General features: G+C 38.6%; 1 protein-coding gene across 3 annotated transcripts in view; it reads left to right on the top strand.

Annotated features, from left to right (window-relative positions):
* LOC115084031 (meiosis-specific coiled-coil domain-containing protein MEIOC-like) overlaps positions 1-10,998 on the top strand; it is a 150,470-nt gene extending 139,472 nt beyond the window's left edge. For all 3 annotated transcript variants that reach the window (XM_029588312.1, XM_029588315.1, XM_029588314.1), the window contains exon 7: positions 3,882-10,998. In XM_029588312.1, coding sequence (XP_029444172.1) covers positions 3,882-4,156 — 275 coding nt within the window. In that variant the 3' untranslated portion in view covers positions 4,157-10,998. The remainder of the gene's footprint in view (positions 1-3,881) is intronic.
* The last annotated feature ends 1,781 nt before the right edge of the window (positions 10,999-12,779 follow it).

Genomic DNA, 12,779 nt, shown 5'->3' with positions numbered 1-12,779 from the left:
GACAGTAACCGGGGAGTGGTCAGAGAGAGCTCGAACTCCAATGCTAGCCTCTTCCACTCAAGCAAATCATTTATCTGAGACAAGCAAGTAGTCCAGCCATGAGAACATTTGATGCGGGTTAGAATAAAATGTGAAGTCGAGTTTGCCAGGATGTAGGACCTGCCACACATCCAATAGCTGCAGTTCATTGCACAAGAAATTCACTCCCACCTCTTGGTCCTGAGCTACAGCAAGTTTAGGGGGTTTGCAGTCTAACTGTTTGTTGGCTACTACATTCAGATCCCCTTCCACCACCAAGACATGGTCAGAAAAATCAGCTAACAGTCCCACCAAGTGGGAAAAAAAAGGCTTGGGAATAGATATTGGGGCCGTAAACATTACAAAAGACTATCTTCTGTTGACCTAAGACCCCAGCCGCAACCACATAACGCCCTTCTGTATCATGACAAGTTCTAGTAAGGCGGAATGGCAACTGTTTGTGAATAAGGATGGCAACTCCCCGCTTGCGAGCCATGTAGGAAGAGTATATGCACTGGCCCACCCATCTTTACAGAGCAGGGCCGTCGAGTCACTGGCCTCCGGGTGCTCCTCTGGCGCATCACCCGCGCCCCGTTCGCGCGGTCAGGGGTTCCCAGTTACTGGCAGGAAGACCTGGTAAGTCATGGCAGCTTTCGGTGCACTTATTTTCAGGGGGTTTTCGCCGGCTTGGGGAACAGGGCTCTGGAGTTCTGTTTCTGTGCCGCCGGTGCGTCTACGTCATCGCCGGAAGTCCCGCGCATAGAGTTTCTGAACTGTGGGCTCTGTCTTGCCGGGAACCATTTCTGTGAGTGACTCTGAGGGCGGTCCAACCACGAACTGTGGATGAATTTCGTCTGTTATGTACCTGGGGTGTCAAGCAGCATATCATGAGACATTGGTGATTTCTAAACTTCTCAGGAAGACTGACTGGCTGTTTATACTCCACGATGGGAGTAAACAGGGTAAGCCGGCATTGCGGGCTATGATAGCCCACTGGATTAAGGAGGGTATCATGGCGGTGAATGTTGAGCAGCTGTTGCTTAGTCAGGTTAGGGCTCAATCCACTAGGGCTCAGGCAGTCATGAGCGGAGATTAGATGGTTGTCTCCCGCTGAGATTTGCCGAGCTGCAACATAATCTTTCTTACACAACTTCCAGGCATTATCACCTGGATGTGCAAGCCCAGGAGGATACAGCCTTTGCATGTGCAGTGTTGATCCGGACCATGGACAGCCTCCCTACCTGTTTGGGAGTAGCTTTGATATATCCCACTTGTATGGATTAACCTGTCTGAATGCTAAAAAAAGGAGAAATTACTAATTACCTGATAATTTCCTTTTCTTTAATGAAGTCAGGTTAATCCACCTTCCCGCCCTTGGCTGCCGGATGGCAGTGCTATTGTCTTGCTGATTCGCTGCGTTTTGGGGGATTAGTAGAAAGTGTCAGATCCAGTCCCTAGATTAGCAATATTACACTCCTTGTCTGACTTAATGTTTTTTCTGTTAACTGACTTTAATAGTTGTGATCATGTACTGTTTAGTTGTCCACAGTTGGCTTTTGCAGAAAATACTGGTGGGCTGATGTCAGTGCAGGGATATATATACAGTGACGTCAGTTTTTCTCTGTCTCCATCTGCTGGTAGAGGTGCATAACCCATTGGTGTGGATTAACCTGTCTTCATTAAAGAAAATGAAATTTATCAGGTAAGTAGTAATTTCTCCTTATCTGCTGTTAAAAGTGTGGAAGCCTGCATGTACATCTAGCTAGACAGAAGAAGGCAATCTTCAGACAGGAATATTTAAGTGTGTTAATCCATTTTAATCTGCCTGGATTACTTTCAAAGTTGTTCTCTCCTTGCATAGGAGTAAAAATTAAATGTTTAGAACTGAATTATTCCTTTGTGGTAATCTTTTGTAAACTTTTTTCTTTCTGTAGAAAAAAAAACATTTTAGACTTCAACAAGGTTGGATTTCATGAAAAATTGCAAATAGGGCTGGCCCAGTGTCTCAGTTGGTGAGTGCTGTTCACTGCTATGCAGAAAATCCCTGGTTCAATCTCCAGGTTGGGTCTTCTGCTCCCCGGGTTGGCTGGTACTGGGGATGCTGCAGAGTCAGCATTCACAGCTCCAGGGAGAGTGTCATGGTCATTGACTAAGGGCGACGCCTAATGGTCAGACTCAGGGCCCATGATTTCACAGTTCTGGAAAGAGCCCTGGTGCATGGCCCCCAGTCTAAGATCATTAACTGCAATGACTGGGCTATTGCTAAGCTGGGAAGAGGGAGAAAACAGGGGGAAAAATTCCAGAGTAGTTTTTAAATGAAGCTCATACTGCCAGACCTCAGCCTTGATTCCATTTGAATTGGTAGTACAAAGAAGTAGGAGGAAACCTCCATGTAAAAAAAGAAATTTGCAAATCTGTTCAAAAGATGGGTTAAGGAAGAATGTGGTTCAGAGTGACTCAATTTGAAATTACATTTTTAAACTCTTTTTAGTGAATATTTCCAATATACAGTATATACAGTAAAAGTAGGGTAAATGTAAGAAATGCTTTAATTTCTAAGGACTTATGTAAGGAAAAACTCCCATTAACTCTCATAAGGTGACAGAATGATACCTAAAGAGGTACCCATGTCCATCAGCCCTTGAAAAAACAGGAAGCTAAGAAAATAAGAGATTGAAGAAACAAAGAACAGCACAAGCATTCCAAAGGGCAGAGAAGAAATATTGCAAAGAAACCATATCTGTGTCTTCCATGCCTAAGGAGAGAGTTGATCAAAAGGAGTTTCCCTGGACACATGCCTAGTTTTGCACTGAAACAAAGTCTTTAGATGACTTGGATCGTAAAAAAATATATTGCTTCTCCTCAGACTTAACCAAGTATTTAAAGGAATAACGGAGGAAATACTATGTAGCCAAAGAGTGCTATTGAACTGTGCATTAAAAACTGCTTTTACCCAAGTTGTGTAGTTGCAAGTGATAAGGGGGGTGAAAGTCTGATGTGCATGGGACTGGGAGAGAGCCCTTGGGGGTGATAATGTCTGATGATCTGAAGGCAGCAAAGCAATGCGACAAAGTGGTGGCTAAGGCCAGAGGGATGCTGGGCTGCATAGAGAGGGGCATAACCAGCAGGAAACAGGATGTGATAATGCCCCTATACAGGGCATTGATGAGGCCTCATGTGGAGTACTGTGTTCATTTCTGGGTACCATATCCCAAAAAGGATAGAAACAGGGTGGAAGTGGGCCAGGGAAAGGCAACCAAAATGATGTGGGGTCTGCACCAAAAGAGTTATAAGAGTGAAGGAGGAGAGGAGGGTCAGGGGTGATATGATAGACTTTTAAATACCTGAAAGGTATTAATAATGCAGAGGAATCAAACCTTTTTCAATGGAAAGAAAACCGTAGAGCAAGGGGCCATAATATAAAGCTGCATGGGGGTCAAGTCAGGACCAACATCGGGAAATATTTCTTCATGGAAAGGGTGGTAGATGCATGGAATACCCTTGCAGAAGAGATAGAGAAGACAAAGATGATAATGGAATTCTAAAGGACATGGGATAAATGCAGAGGATTCTTATTGACTAAATGATGGAGATGAAGAAAGGGTGACCCGTGTTGACTGGTATAACCTAAATAGAGCAACAATTACCCCATGGATAAACCAAATAAAACAAAAGATTGCTGGGCAGATTAGATGGACCATGTAGGTCTTTTTCTGCTGACATTTACTGTGTTTCTGTGTTACTATTTAGAGATATCTGGAAATAGATCTTTTTATCATGAAATAAGTACTCATGGTGTTGGAAATATAATTTCAAGTCTGTAAAAGTGTATTTTAACACTGCATTCTTTTCTGCTTTTCTAGAAGTTCTTGCCTTGGCAGCTGCTATTAAAGAGCTTGCTGTTGCTACCCGCAAAGCACGCACTGCGCTCTGGTGTGCCCTGCAGTTGACTTTGCCTAAAACCTCTTTAAACAATCTGGTGAAACAGGAAGATGTGGAAAGGGCTTTGCAAGAGTTGTGCCCTGGGGTTGCTAGCATGAGCCTGGAAATCCACACTTTACATGAAGACAGAGGATGTGAAAAAGAGAGAGACATGACACAGTCAGATTCAGGAGTAATTGCAGAGAAAAATATCTGAAGTTGAAACGTGTTGCACTGTACCATGGAAAATTTTGGTCATTTTATTTTAAATAAGGAAAGGTAACCTAATGGATCAGTGCTTATAGTCTCACATCTGGCACTCAGAATTGTATCTCTTTAATATTATTTTTGCAACTGTAATGCCACAGATATAGCATTGTTTAATATATACAGTTTAGTTGAAGAACTGGGCAAACAGCATCTCTTTGGCCTATAGTGATCCAGAGATATCAACCAAGTGATGAGAAAATGGTTGGTAGCAACATTGCCAGAAGACAAATTATTCCATTATTTGTTAAGCTGTAGAAAATGATTTGGCATCTCTTAAAATGCCATGCAAATGCCATTGAATATGTCAGTTATCCTGAACCATTTATAAGTGCCAAAAGGTGTGACAGGTCAGTTTATTTGTGCCCAGATATTCCATGCAAACTGCAGCAGTATTCTGTATTGTTTGGGAAATCAGCTGTTTGAGGTCATTATTCACTGTATTAAAATTATGTCTGAATATACTCTGTCTATAATACATAGGACTGGTTGCATGATCTGCTTTTTGCAATTTGTATTGCCTGTATATTGTGTAGACTAATGTAAAACAAAATTTTCCATTGTATATACAGTTACCCTTATGACAAAATGAGGTTTATATACAATTCATGGAGACCTAACTGAAGAGATTTTTTCAGTTACATGTGAGTATTGCATTGAGTACACATTAGCAGTCAATTATAAAATCATCACTCAGGATTACAATTAAATATACTAATGCCTCATGAGTTAAAAACAGTAACTGTTTGACTTGGTATGCACTTAATCAAAATGATACAGTTAATATAGTTTATGGTACTATACTTTAATTTTTAGAAACATTCCATATTTATTTTCCATATTTTGACTAAACATGTTATTTAAAATTCTATACTAGTAGTGTGTGTGTATGTATATTATTTATATGTAGCTGTATGTGTATATATACAGTTTATATATATATATATATATATATATATATATATATATATATACACAAACACACACACACACACATATCTCTCTATCTATATGTACTGTATATGTGTATATATTATATATGTGTGTTTTGTTTTGCCATACCTTCCTAATCAGATTTAACAATCTACTCAGGAGTATATATATTACACACACACACACTATATCTATCTATCTATATATATCAATATCTATATATATATATATATATGGATATATATAGATATATATAATATAGGGTTTTGGGAATGGAGAAGGGATATTGCAAAGTATTTTCATGAAGCTAATGCTATACTAGATTACCAAAGCTATAGAACTTATTTCTTTTAATGTTTAGTTTTATTGTAATTAATTGCTAGTACTAGTCTTCATCCTGTGGCTTAGACAATCAGAAGTATTATGTTTTAATGTGAATGTACAGTGTGAGATACTGAAAAGACAATTTGATTTGATTTGTTTTCACTGCTCTACTTAAGGCATATTTAATGCTTTAAGAATTGTGTCTTAATGTTAGATTGTTTTTTAAGAAACAAAGTGTAATAGCAACCAAGTAATGTTGGTGTTAGTATGTTGTAAAGATTTGGAGTGGAATCTTATTTTAAACAATTATGTTACAGAAAACCTGAGTAAATGCAGACTAAAATGATGGAGATTTCTTAGTATTATGCTGTTAAATTTGGCATTTTAATGAAAAATCTATGTTCTGTTGCCTTGTGTATTTACTAAATATTCCAATCTGTCTATTGTTTTGAAATTTATGGTTGTTTTTAGAACAGATGTAGTCTCTTAATAGATCGGTTGTTAAGTAATAATATATGTATACATAGAAACGGAATTTTATATTTGGAGAACTGTAGAAAATAGTGGAAGTTTCATTTTGACCTACTAATTCAAATTATCAAAGTATTATTCAAAGTAATCAAAATTATGAGTCAACACCTTATTCAAAATCAGCACTCTCTTTCTAAAGAAAGTTAATTATGCCAAAGTGATTTTTAGTCTTAGTCTAGAAAGAGTAAATTGGTATCTATTAAATCTTACTTTAGTGCTCTGTGTGTGTGTGTGCACGCATGTGCAGTTGATTTGCACTAAATTTCAGAAGGTCAAATATTTGCAAAATCTAATTACAATATTTGGTGGTCAAAATAACTTTAAAGTTTACAATTCTCAAATGATATATGGTGAATTAACAGAAAAACAGAATTTAGAAATAGCTTTGGTTTGTATTTCCAGCTATAAAAATGTGTTTACAGTATAACGTTTGTAACCATGTAAGGTTCCATAGTAGTGAATGTACCAGGCATACTAGTTCCTCTGTTGCAATGTTTTTTTTTTTTTGTGTTTTGAGTAATAATGTGAAGGAATGTGATTCTAATCAGTTTATAAAAATGATTACTGTGCCTTTTACAGTTTAAATTTTCCAAAATGATAAATAACTATGTATGGCCACGTCATTGTAATGTATGAATACAGTATGTTTAAAGGGATTATAGTGCAGTTGTTTTTGAGTTAGTTAAGAAGTAGCATTTTCGTGTTGTGGTGTTCTTACATAATATTTGATTATCAGTCATGGATCTTTATTTAATGAATATATGGCAAAATAGTTGCTAGGAAGACTTGTCACAAGTTTGAAACCTATTTGCAACAGATGTATATATGTTGCCTAGATGCAACATATTTTCTTATTTTGTTCTGGTTTCATCTGCTTGTTTTTCTTTACCACAAAGAATTTAACTGATTTGAAGAGCTCTGCTGAGAGAACCCTCTTCACATTATTTTTTTTTTAACTCTTTCTGGCAGACAATTTGTGATGCACATACAAACACGGTTCTCCAAATGTAACAGCACAGGACATGGATGCATTGTGTGCAAAAACCAACTCCTGTAAGAAATAAAGATGAGTAAATATTTTATGTGACAATTTAAAGGGGAGTGGTATAGGAAGAGGTTCAATCTCAGGTATTTTCAGATACATTTGCATTTTTGGATCATGGTCCTCAATTTTCTATTTTAGAATCTAAAAATTGATCAGGGTAAATAATTAGGAGACCTATGAACTAATGGGCAGTAAGGTCAAATATTGCTCAGTTTTGGTTCTACTTTATTGTATCTTAAAATGACCACATTATTGCAGCATTGTTTAAGATATCAAATGAAAGGGAAGCATAGCATAAACATCATGGTCCTCAGATGAAGAGTAGACAGATCTTTAGCATGAATATAGCTGTTTTATTACAGCAAGCTCCTGCAATTCAAGACTTGAAGGTTTTATGAAACCAACCATTTTTAATTACAGGAGCTTGCTATAATAATAAAGCAGCTGTGTTCATGCTGAAGATTTGTCTACTCTTCATTTGAGGAACATTATGTTTATTCTATGCTTCCCTTTCATTTGAAGTATGTGATAAGATACCATATGGAAAATAGAGCTGCAGTAAAAATTAGAGTATCGCATGGTGAGATTCGATTACATAAAATACTGTACTAAACACCATTTACTAAAGAGGACACAGTATTTATCACAGCATATCTAGAGAATGCTCAGTGCAGCAAATTTTGACACTACTAATATCTTTTCAGAAAAATATAAAAAGAAAGGCCTCTACAGAGGAAATGTCTTCTGTGCTGTGCGGAGGATGGTAACTCTAGACCCAACTATTGGAGGATTTGGTTGTTTTTGAGAGATCTGATAAACTATAGACTGCAATGTCTTGTCCTTTTTCTACTTTGCTGTCATATACCTTTGGCCTATTTGGTCTTCTGTGTCTTTTGGAATGAAAGCTTGTACGAATTGTTGTTAATCAAGGATGGTAACCTTCAAAGTGGTATGTGGGTGCACCTGTGTGTGCATTTGTCAGCTTGCACCTAGAGACAAGGCCATTTTATAACATATGCATATTTTATATATGCATGCATGTTATAAAATAGCCTGAACATGCGCACGTGTGCGTGCAATTTGCAGTGGATGCACGCCTGTGCACTTAAATGCCACTTCTACCACGTAGGTGGGGGGATTTTAAAAGGCACGTGTGCTGATGCCATTGCCAGTTTTCCCAGTTCGCCCAGTTAAGGGATAGGACTTCCAAACTCCTTGAGTTTATTATCCTCCCTTCCCCCTTGTTAGTCTCAACCTTTAAAACCCAGCTGATCAGTCTAAATTTTTTTGTTCTGTAGCTTATATGTCATCCATAGCAGAAGTAAAGTTGCATGGCAGGGGACCCCCAGCATGCGCCAGTGTGAGAGAGTATTTACATGAAGATTTCATGGTTAACTCCTAAAATGACCTTGTCCCATTCAGACCACATTCTGCCCCTTTTTGGAAATTTTTTATCTGTTCGCTCAGTGGCATGTACACTCATATCTGGGCAGCTTTTAAAATCTGCTCGGTATGCACTGGCCTGATATATTCGCGCATCCCTTAATTTCGACATACGTCAGGCTTTAAAAATTCACCTTTTACTATTTATCTTAGTGTTAGAATGTTTGTTTTCCTGCATTGTGGTGTTGGTGGTTGAGTGGGAAGAATGGAACATAAGTGACCAAGAGGAAAGCCTGTTAAGGAGAAGATGAGGAGGGGAATGTCAGGGATAAACAGGCAGGAAAGGTCCCTCGTTAACCTAAATCCAGTGAGAGTGAAGCTCCATCCAGGCAAAGAATCCAGAATTAATTTGACTCTATCTGAAGTATATCACAAGAAGCATCTCCAACATAGAAGTGTACTGGAGTTCAGCAGACAGCATCCAAATGTGGTTCAAGGATTACAAGGAATTTCTGAAAGACAAAGTGGCTTGGATTAGATTGAAGGTATCCTGGACAGGAGGAGGATCAAGTTCCCTCTGCCTGATTTCAACTGAGAGCCTGTTGAAGGGAGTCCTTGAACCAGAGCAAGTTGGGGGTTCCCCAGGACCTGGATATGGCTATGCCACTGCCTAAGGAGGAAGCAGCTAAGAAAGCACATACACTGCCTTTGTACATATACAAGTTTACAATCAAGTGGTTTCTAGGGTACAGTATATCTCTGGGCTCCACATACCATCTATATGATAAGTACCTCCCAGGTCATCATATTTTTTTTCTGCAAGTTTTTCAAAACAATCAAGAAGGATGACTTCTGATTTAGGTGGATCCAAGGAAGTCACAAAGGAATAATCTTTATCTACAAAGTAGCTAGAGAATATCAAAGAAGTGATACTTGTGGAGAATGTAACAGAGTCCCTGACGGTTGTGGTGCAAATGTGACAAGCTGAGCAGGCAGAAGAGATAGTGCACTACTACTACTTAAATTTCTATAGTGCTACACAACATATGCAGCGCTGTACAAACATACAAAAAGACAGTTCCTGCTCAATAGAGCTTACGATCTCATAAGACAAACATACAGAACAAGAGACTTGGGGGTATAAAGCAAGACAATGTTTAACAAGAAACTGATGTGGTAGGCTGAGGAGGCACTGGAGCATCACTGTGAGGATGAGGAGCAGCAGTAGCAAGAGGAGGAGATGTCTCTGGGCATCTGTTATTCCCTATTTCTGCCATCAAAACAACCAATCAGCACATCACTGTGTCTTGTACCAAAGACACCATCAGTTGGTGGACCATCCCTAGGAGCTATTTCCACCATTTCCCTTCCATACTTACTGCACAAGATCTTTATTGAAAGGCCAGGAGAGGATGAAGCTAACCATCCAGGAAAGTTTGCAATTCTCAACAGATATGTACTTCCACTTTGAAAGGATATCTAACTACTGCACAGAACTATGGTTGAAACTACAATGCAAAGGTTAGTTAGGGAGCTACAAAACATGTTAAGACAGGGAATAGAAGCTCTGAGGCACCGGTCAGAGGCTTAAGCTCCTATGAAGTCCTCGAATACCCCATGAGTATCCCCAAGAAACATGGACTCTTAATGATAGTCATGACACTTTAATCATTATCTTGAATGGATTTTGTTCTATTAACATGTAGAATTTGTTGGTTTTCTACTGTTCCTATAGAAACTGTAGACTTGGCCGAGGACTTGCTTAACCATTGTGCCTTATATATTAACCTTGCCTAGACTTACTTTCTCTATTTTGCAATCTTCATTTTTATCTTTGGCTTCTGTTTTACAAAATTGTTTTTATATGATGTTGTATTAGTCTACCTATAAATATAATTGCACATTTTGCGTATATGAAAACCATTCTCATGATTGTGTAAAATATATATTTGATGCAAATGATATGTGAATGATTTATATACTATTTATGAATGTATTTGGTCTTGGCTGTTGAATGAAAAATATTTTTCACAATCTAGATGTCTATCTAGTGTTCCTGTGGGAAGTGGGTTTACCATAATATAGTATTTCTATTTTAACTTTCAGATTTACTGAACGAATGTCCTAAAATAAAAATATATTTACTATCAACCTGAAGGTGCTATTACTCAATGATACTTATTTCATAAAGGAAGGAAGGGGAGAAAAGGACATCTGATATAGGATTGATTCAATGAGGAAAAAAGACCACTCATCATATCATACTTAAGAAAACACGAGAGAGAACTTTTTCAATGTGTTTGTGTGATATATCGAAAGGAATTACAAGAAGATTTACAAATAAGAGAAACTCTCATATTACATTTCTTTGATACATTTCTCCCTTCCAGAGTAAGACCACCATAGGGGGAAATCTATTAAAGAATATATATATATATATATAATTCAAACTAGCAGATGGACCAATATGGTATATTGGACTAGCAATCACAATTGCGGAACCAGCGTGAGAATTAAAAAAAAAAAAAAAAAAAAGTACAACACAGGCACCAAAATTAAATTTTAAAAAGACAGTACTCCATCTCAGAAAAGTTATAGCATAGCTAGAAAAGGTACACAGAAGGGCAACAGAAATGGTAAAAAGAATGGAATGGCTCCCTTATGAAAAAAAGCTATACAGGTTAGGGCTTTTCTGCTTGGAGAAGAGATGATTGAGGAAGGTTAAAATACAGGTGATAAAATGAGTGGGGTATAACAGGTAAATATGGGATGGTTATTTACCCTTTCTATTATCTGCAGACCCTTGGGCTGAGGTGAGATTGGCTCTACCTGCAGGGAGGAGTCCTGAAGTTTCTCACTGCCAGCAAGCGGACCCAAACGAAGCAGAGATCGGTCTGGAGCATCACCTTTACCAGCCCACTTTCCCCTCGGTTGAGCTTTTAGGTGCCGGGGCTGGCAGGACTTAGGCGAGGGTCTCTGCTGATGACTAGGGATGTGGTCCAAGGCCAGGCTAGGGGCATAGGCAGGCTGAGGTCAGGTGTATTGAGGCTGAGACAGGCAAAACAGGAGCAGGCAGAAACAGGCTGGGTGGATGAAGGCAAGAAGCAACATGCACTACAGTCATAGCTGGACCTGTTGCTGAGGCAGGGGAAGCTCCCCTAAGGGCAATGCCAGTGATGTCATCAGTAGGGACCATGGGGACTTTCCCATTGTGCCCCTTTAAATGACCCACGGTTGGGTGCATGCACGCCTAAGGGGAGGCGCGAGTAGCTGAAACTGGTGGTGTTCTGCCGCATGATGCCTGGCAGCCACCCACCGGGGAAAGAGTCTGTGGCGTCCTGCCATGCTGGGAAGAGCAGTCGACCAGGTCACAGAGGTTAGAGCAGCGGTTCGTGGGAGCAGCCCGCAAATCGCCAAACACAACCCTTTCAAATAATACTGACTAGGGAATACGCAATGAAACTAACAGATTTAGAACAAGTTAGAGAGTATATTTTTCACTCTGTGCACAATCAAGCTGAGGAATCTGTTGTCAGAGGACATGGTCAAGGCAAGTAGCATAGTGGCGTTTAAAAGAGGTTTTGATATGTTCCTGGAGGAAAAGTCCATAAAACAGCCAGGGATCCTAGGGATAGCCATTGTTATCCCTTGGATGAGTAACAAGAAGTAGATCTACTTTTTGGGATCTGCTGGGTACTTTTGACCTAGACAGGCCATATTTGGAGACAGGATGCTGGACTCAATAAACCTTGGGCTTACACAGCAGGACATTTCTTATGTTTTTATATTCTGTTAGAGGATAATCAGCTTTGAAGTTTAAAAAATCTGAACTATAGGATTTGTATAATACTTTGAGAAAGAGCAATACTGTTCTGCAAAGACAATCCTAAAATTTGAAAAACATAATTATGTAGAAATAAGGGGACTAACCCAGTAACCACAATACTTTGCTCAAGAACAGAATAAAAAATATGAATTTGAAAAACTGGGCTCAAAATACCTTTGGTTTGACTCAGCATGTCATATCTTATGTTAATGCTAATTCTCCCTCAAAAGGGAGTTGGTGGAAACAACTTCTAACATTTGTCATTGTTGGCCTTTTAAAAAATCTGATGCATAGAAATAAAGATTAACAAAACAATAAGGTGTGATACCTTTTTTACTGGACTAACTTAATACATTTCTTGATTAGCTTTCAGGAGCTATTACTCCTTCCTTACATTAGAATAAAAAGAGCAAAATAAGACATTTGTCAGAAAACATAAGTGAATCACAAAAGGCATTCAAAAAATAGTGTGAAGGGGTTGGAAAAGAGAGATTTCTGATAAAACAGCCTATACTTAACAAGATAATTTTT

The sequence above is a fragment of the Rhinatrema bivittatum genome, chromosome 2, assembly GCF_901001135.1.
Source record: "Rhinatrema bivittatum chromosome 2, aRhiBiv1.1, whole genome shotgun sequence".
NCBI lineage: Eukaryota > Metazoa > Chordata > Amphibia > Gymnophiona > Rhinatrematidae > Rhinatrema > Rhinatrema bivittatum.
Note: the sequence above shows the minus strand (reverse complement) of the source record. Positions and strands in the feature narration are given on the sequence as shown.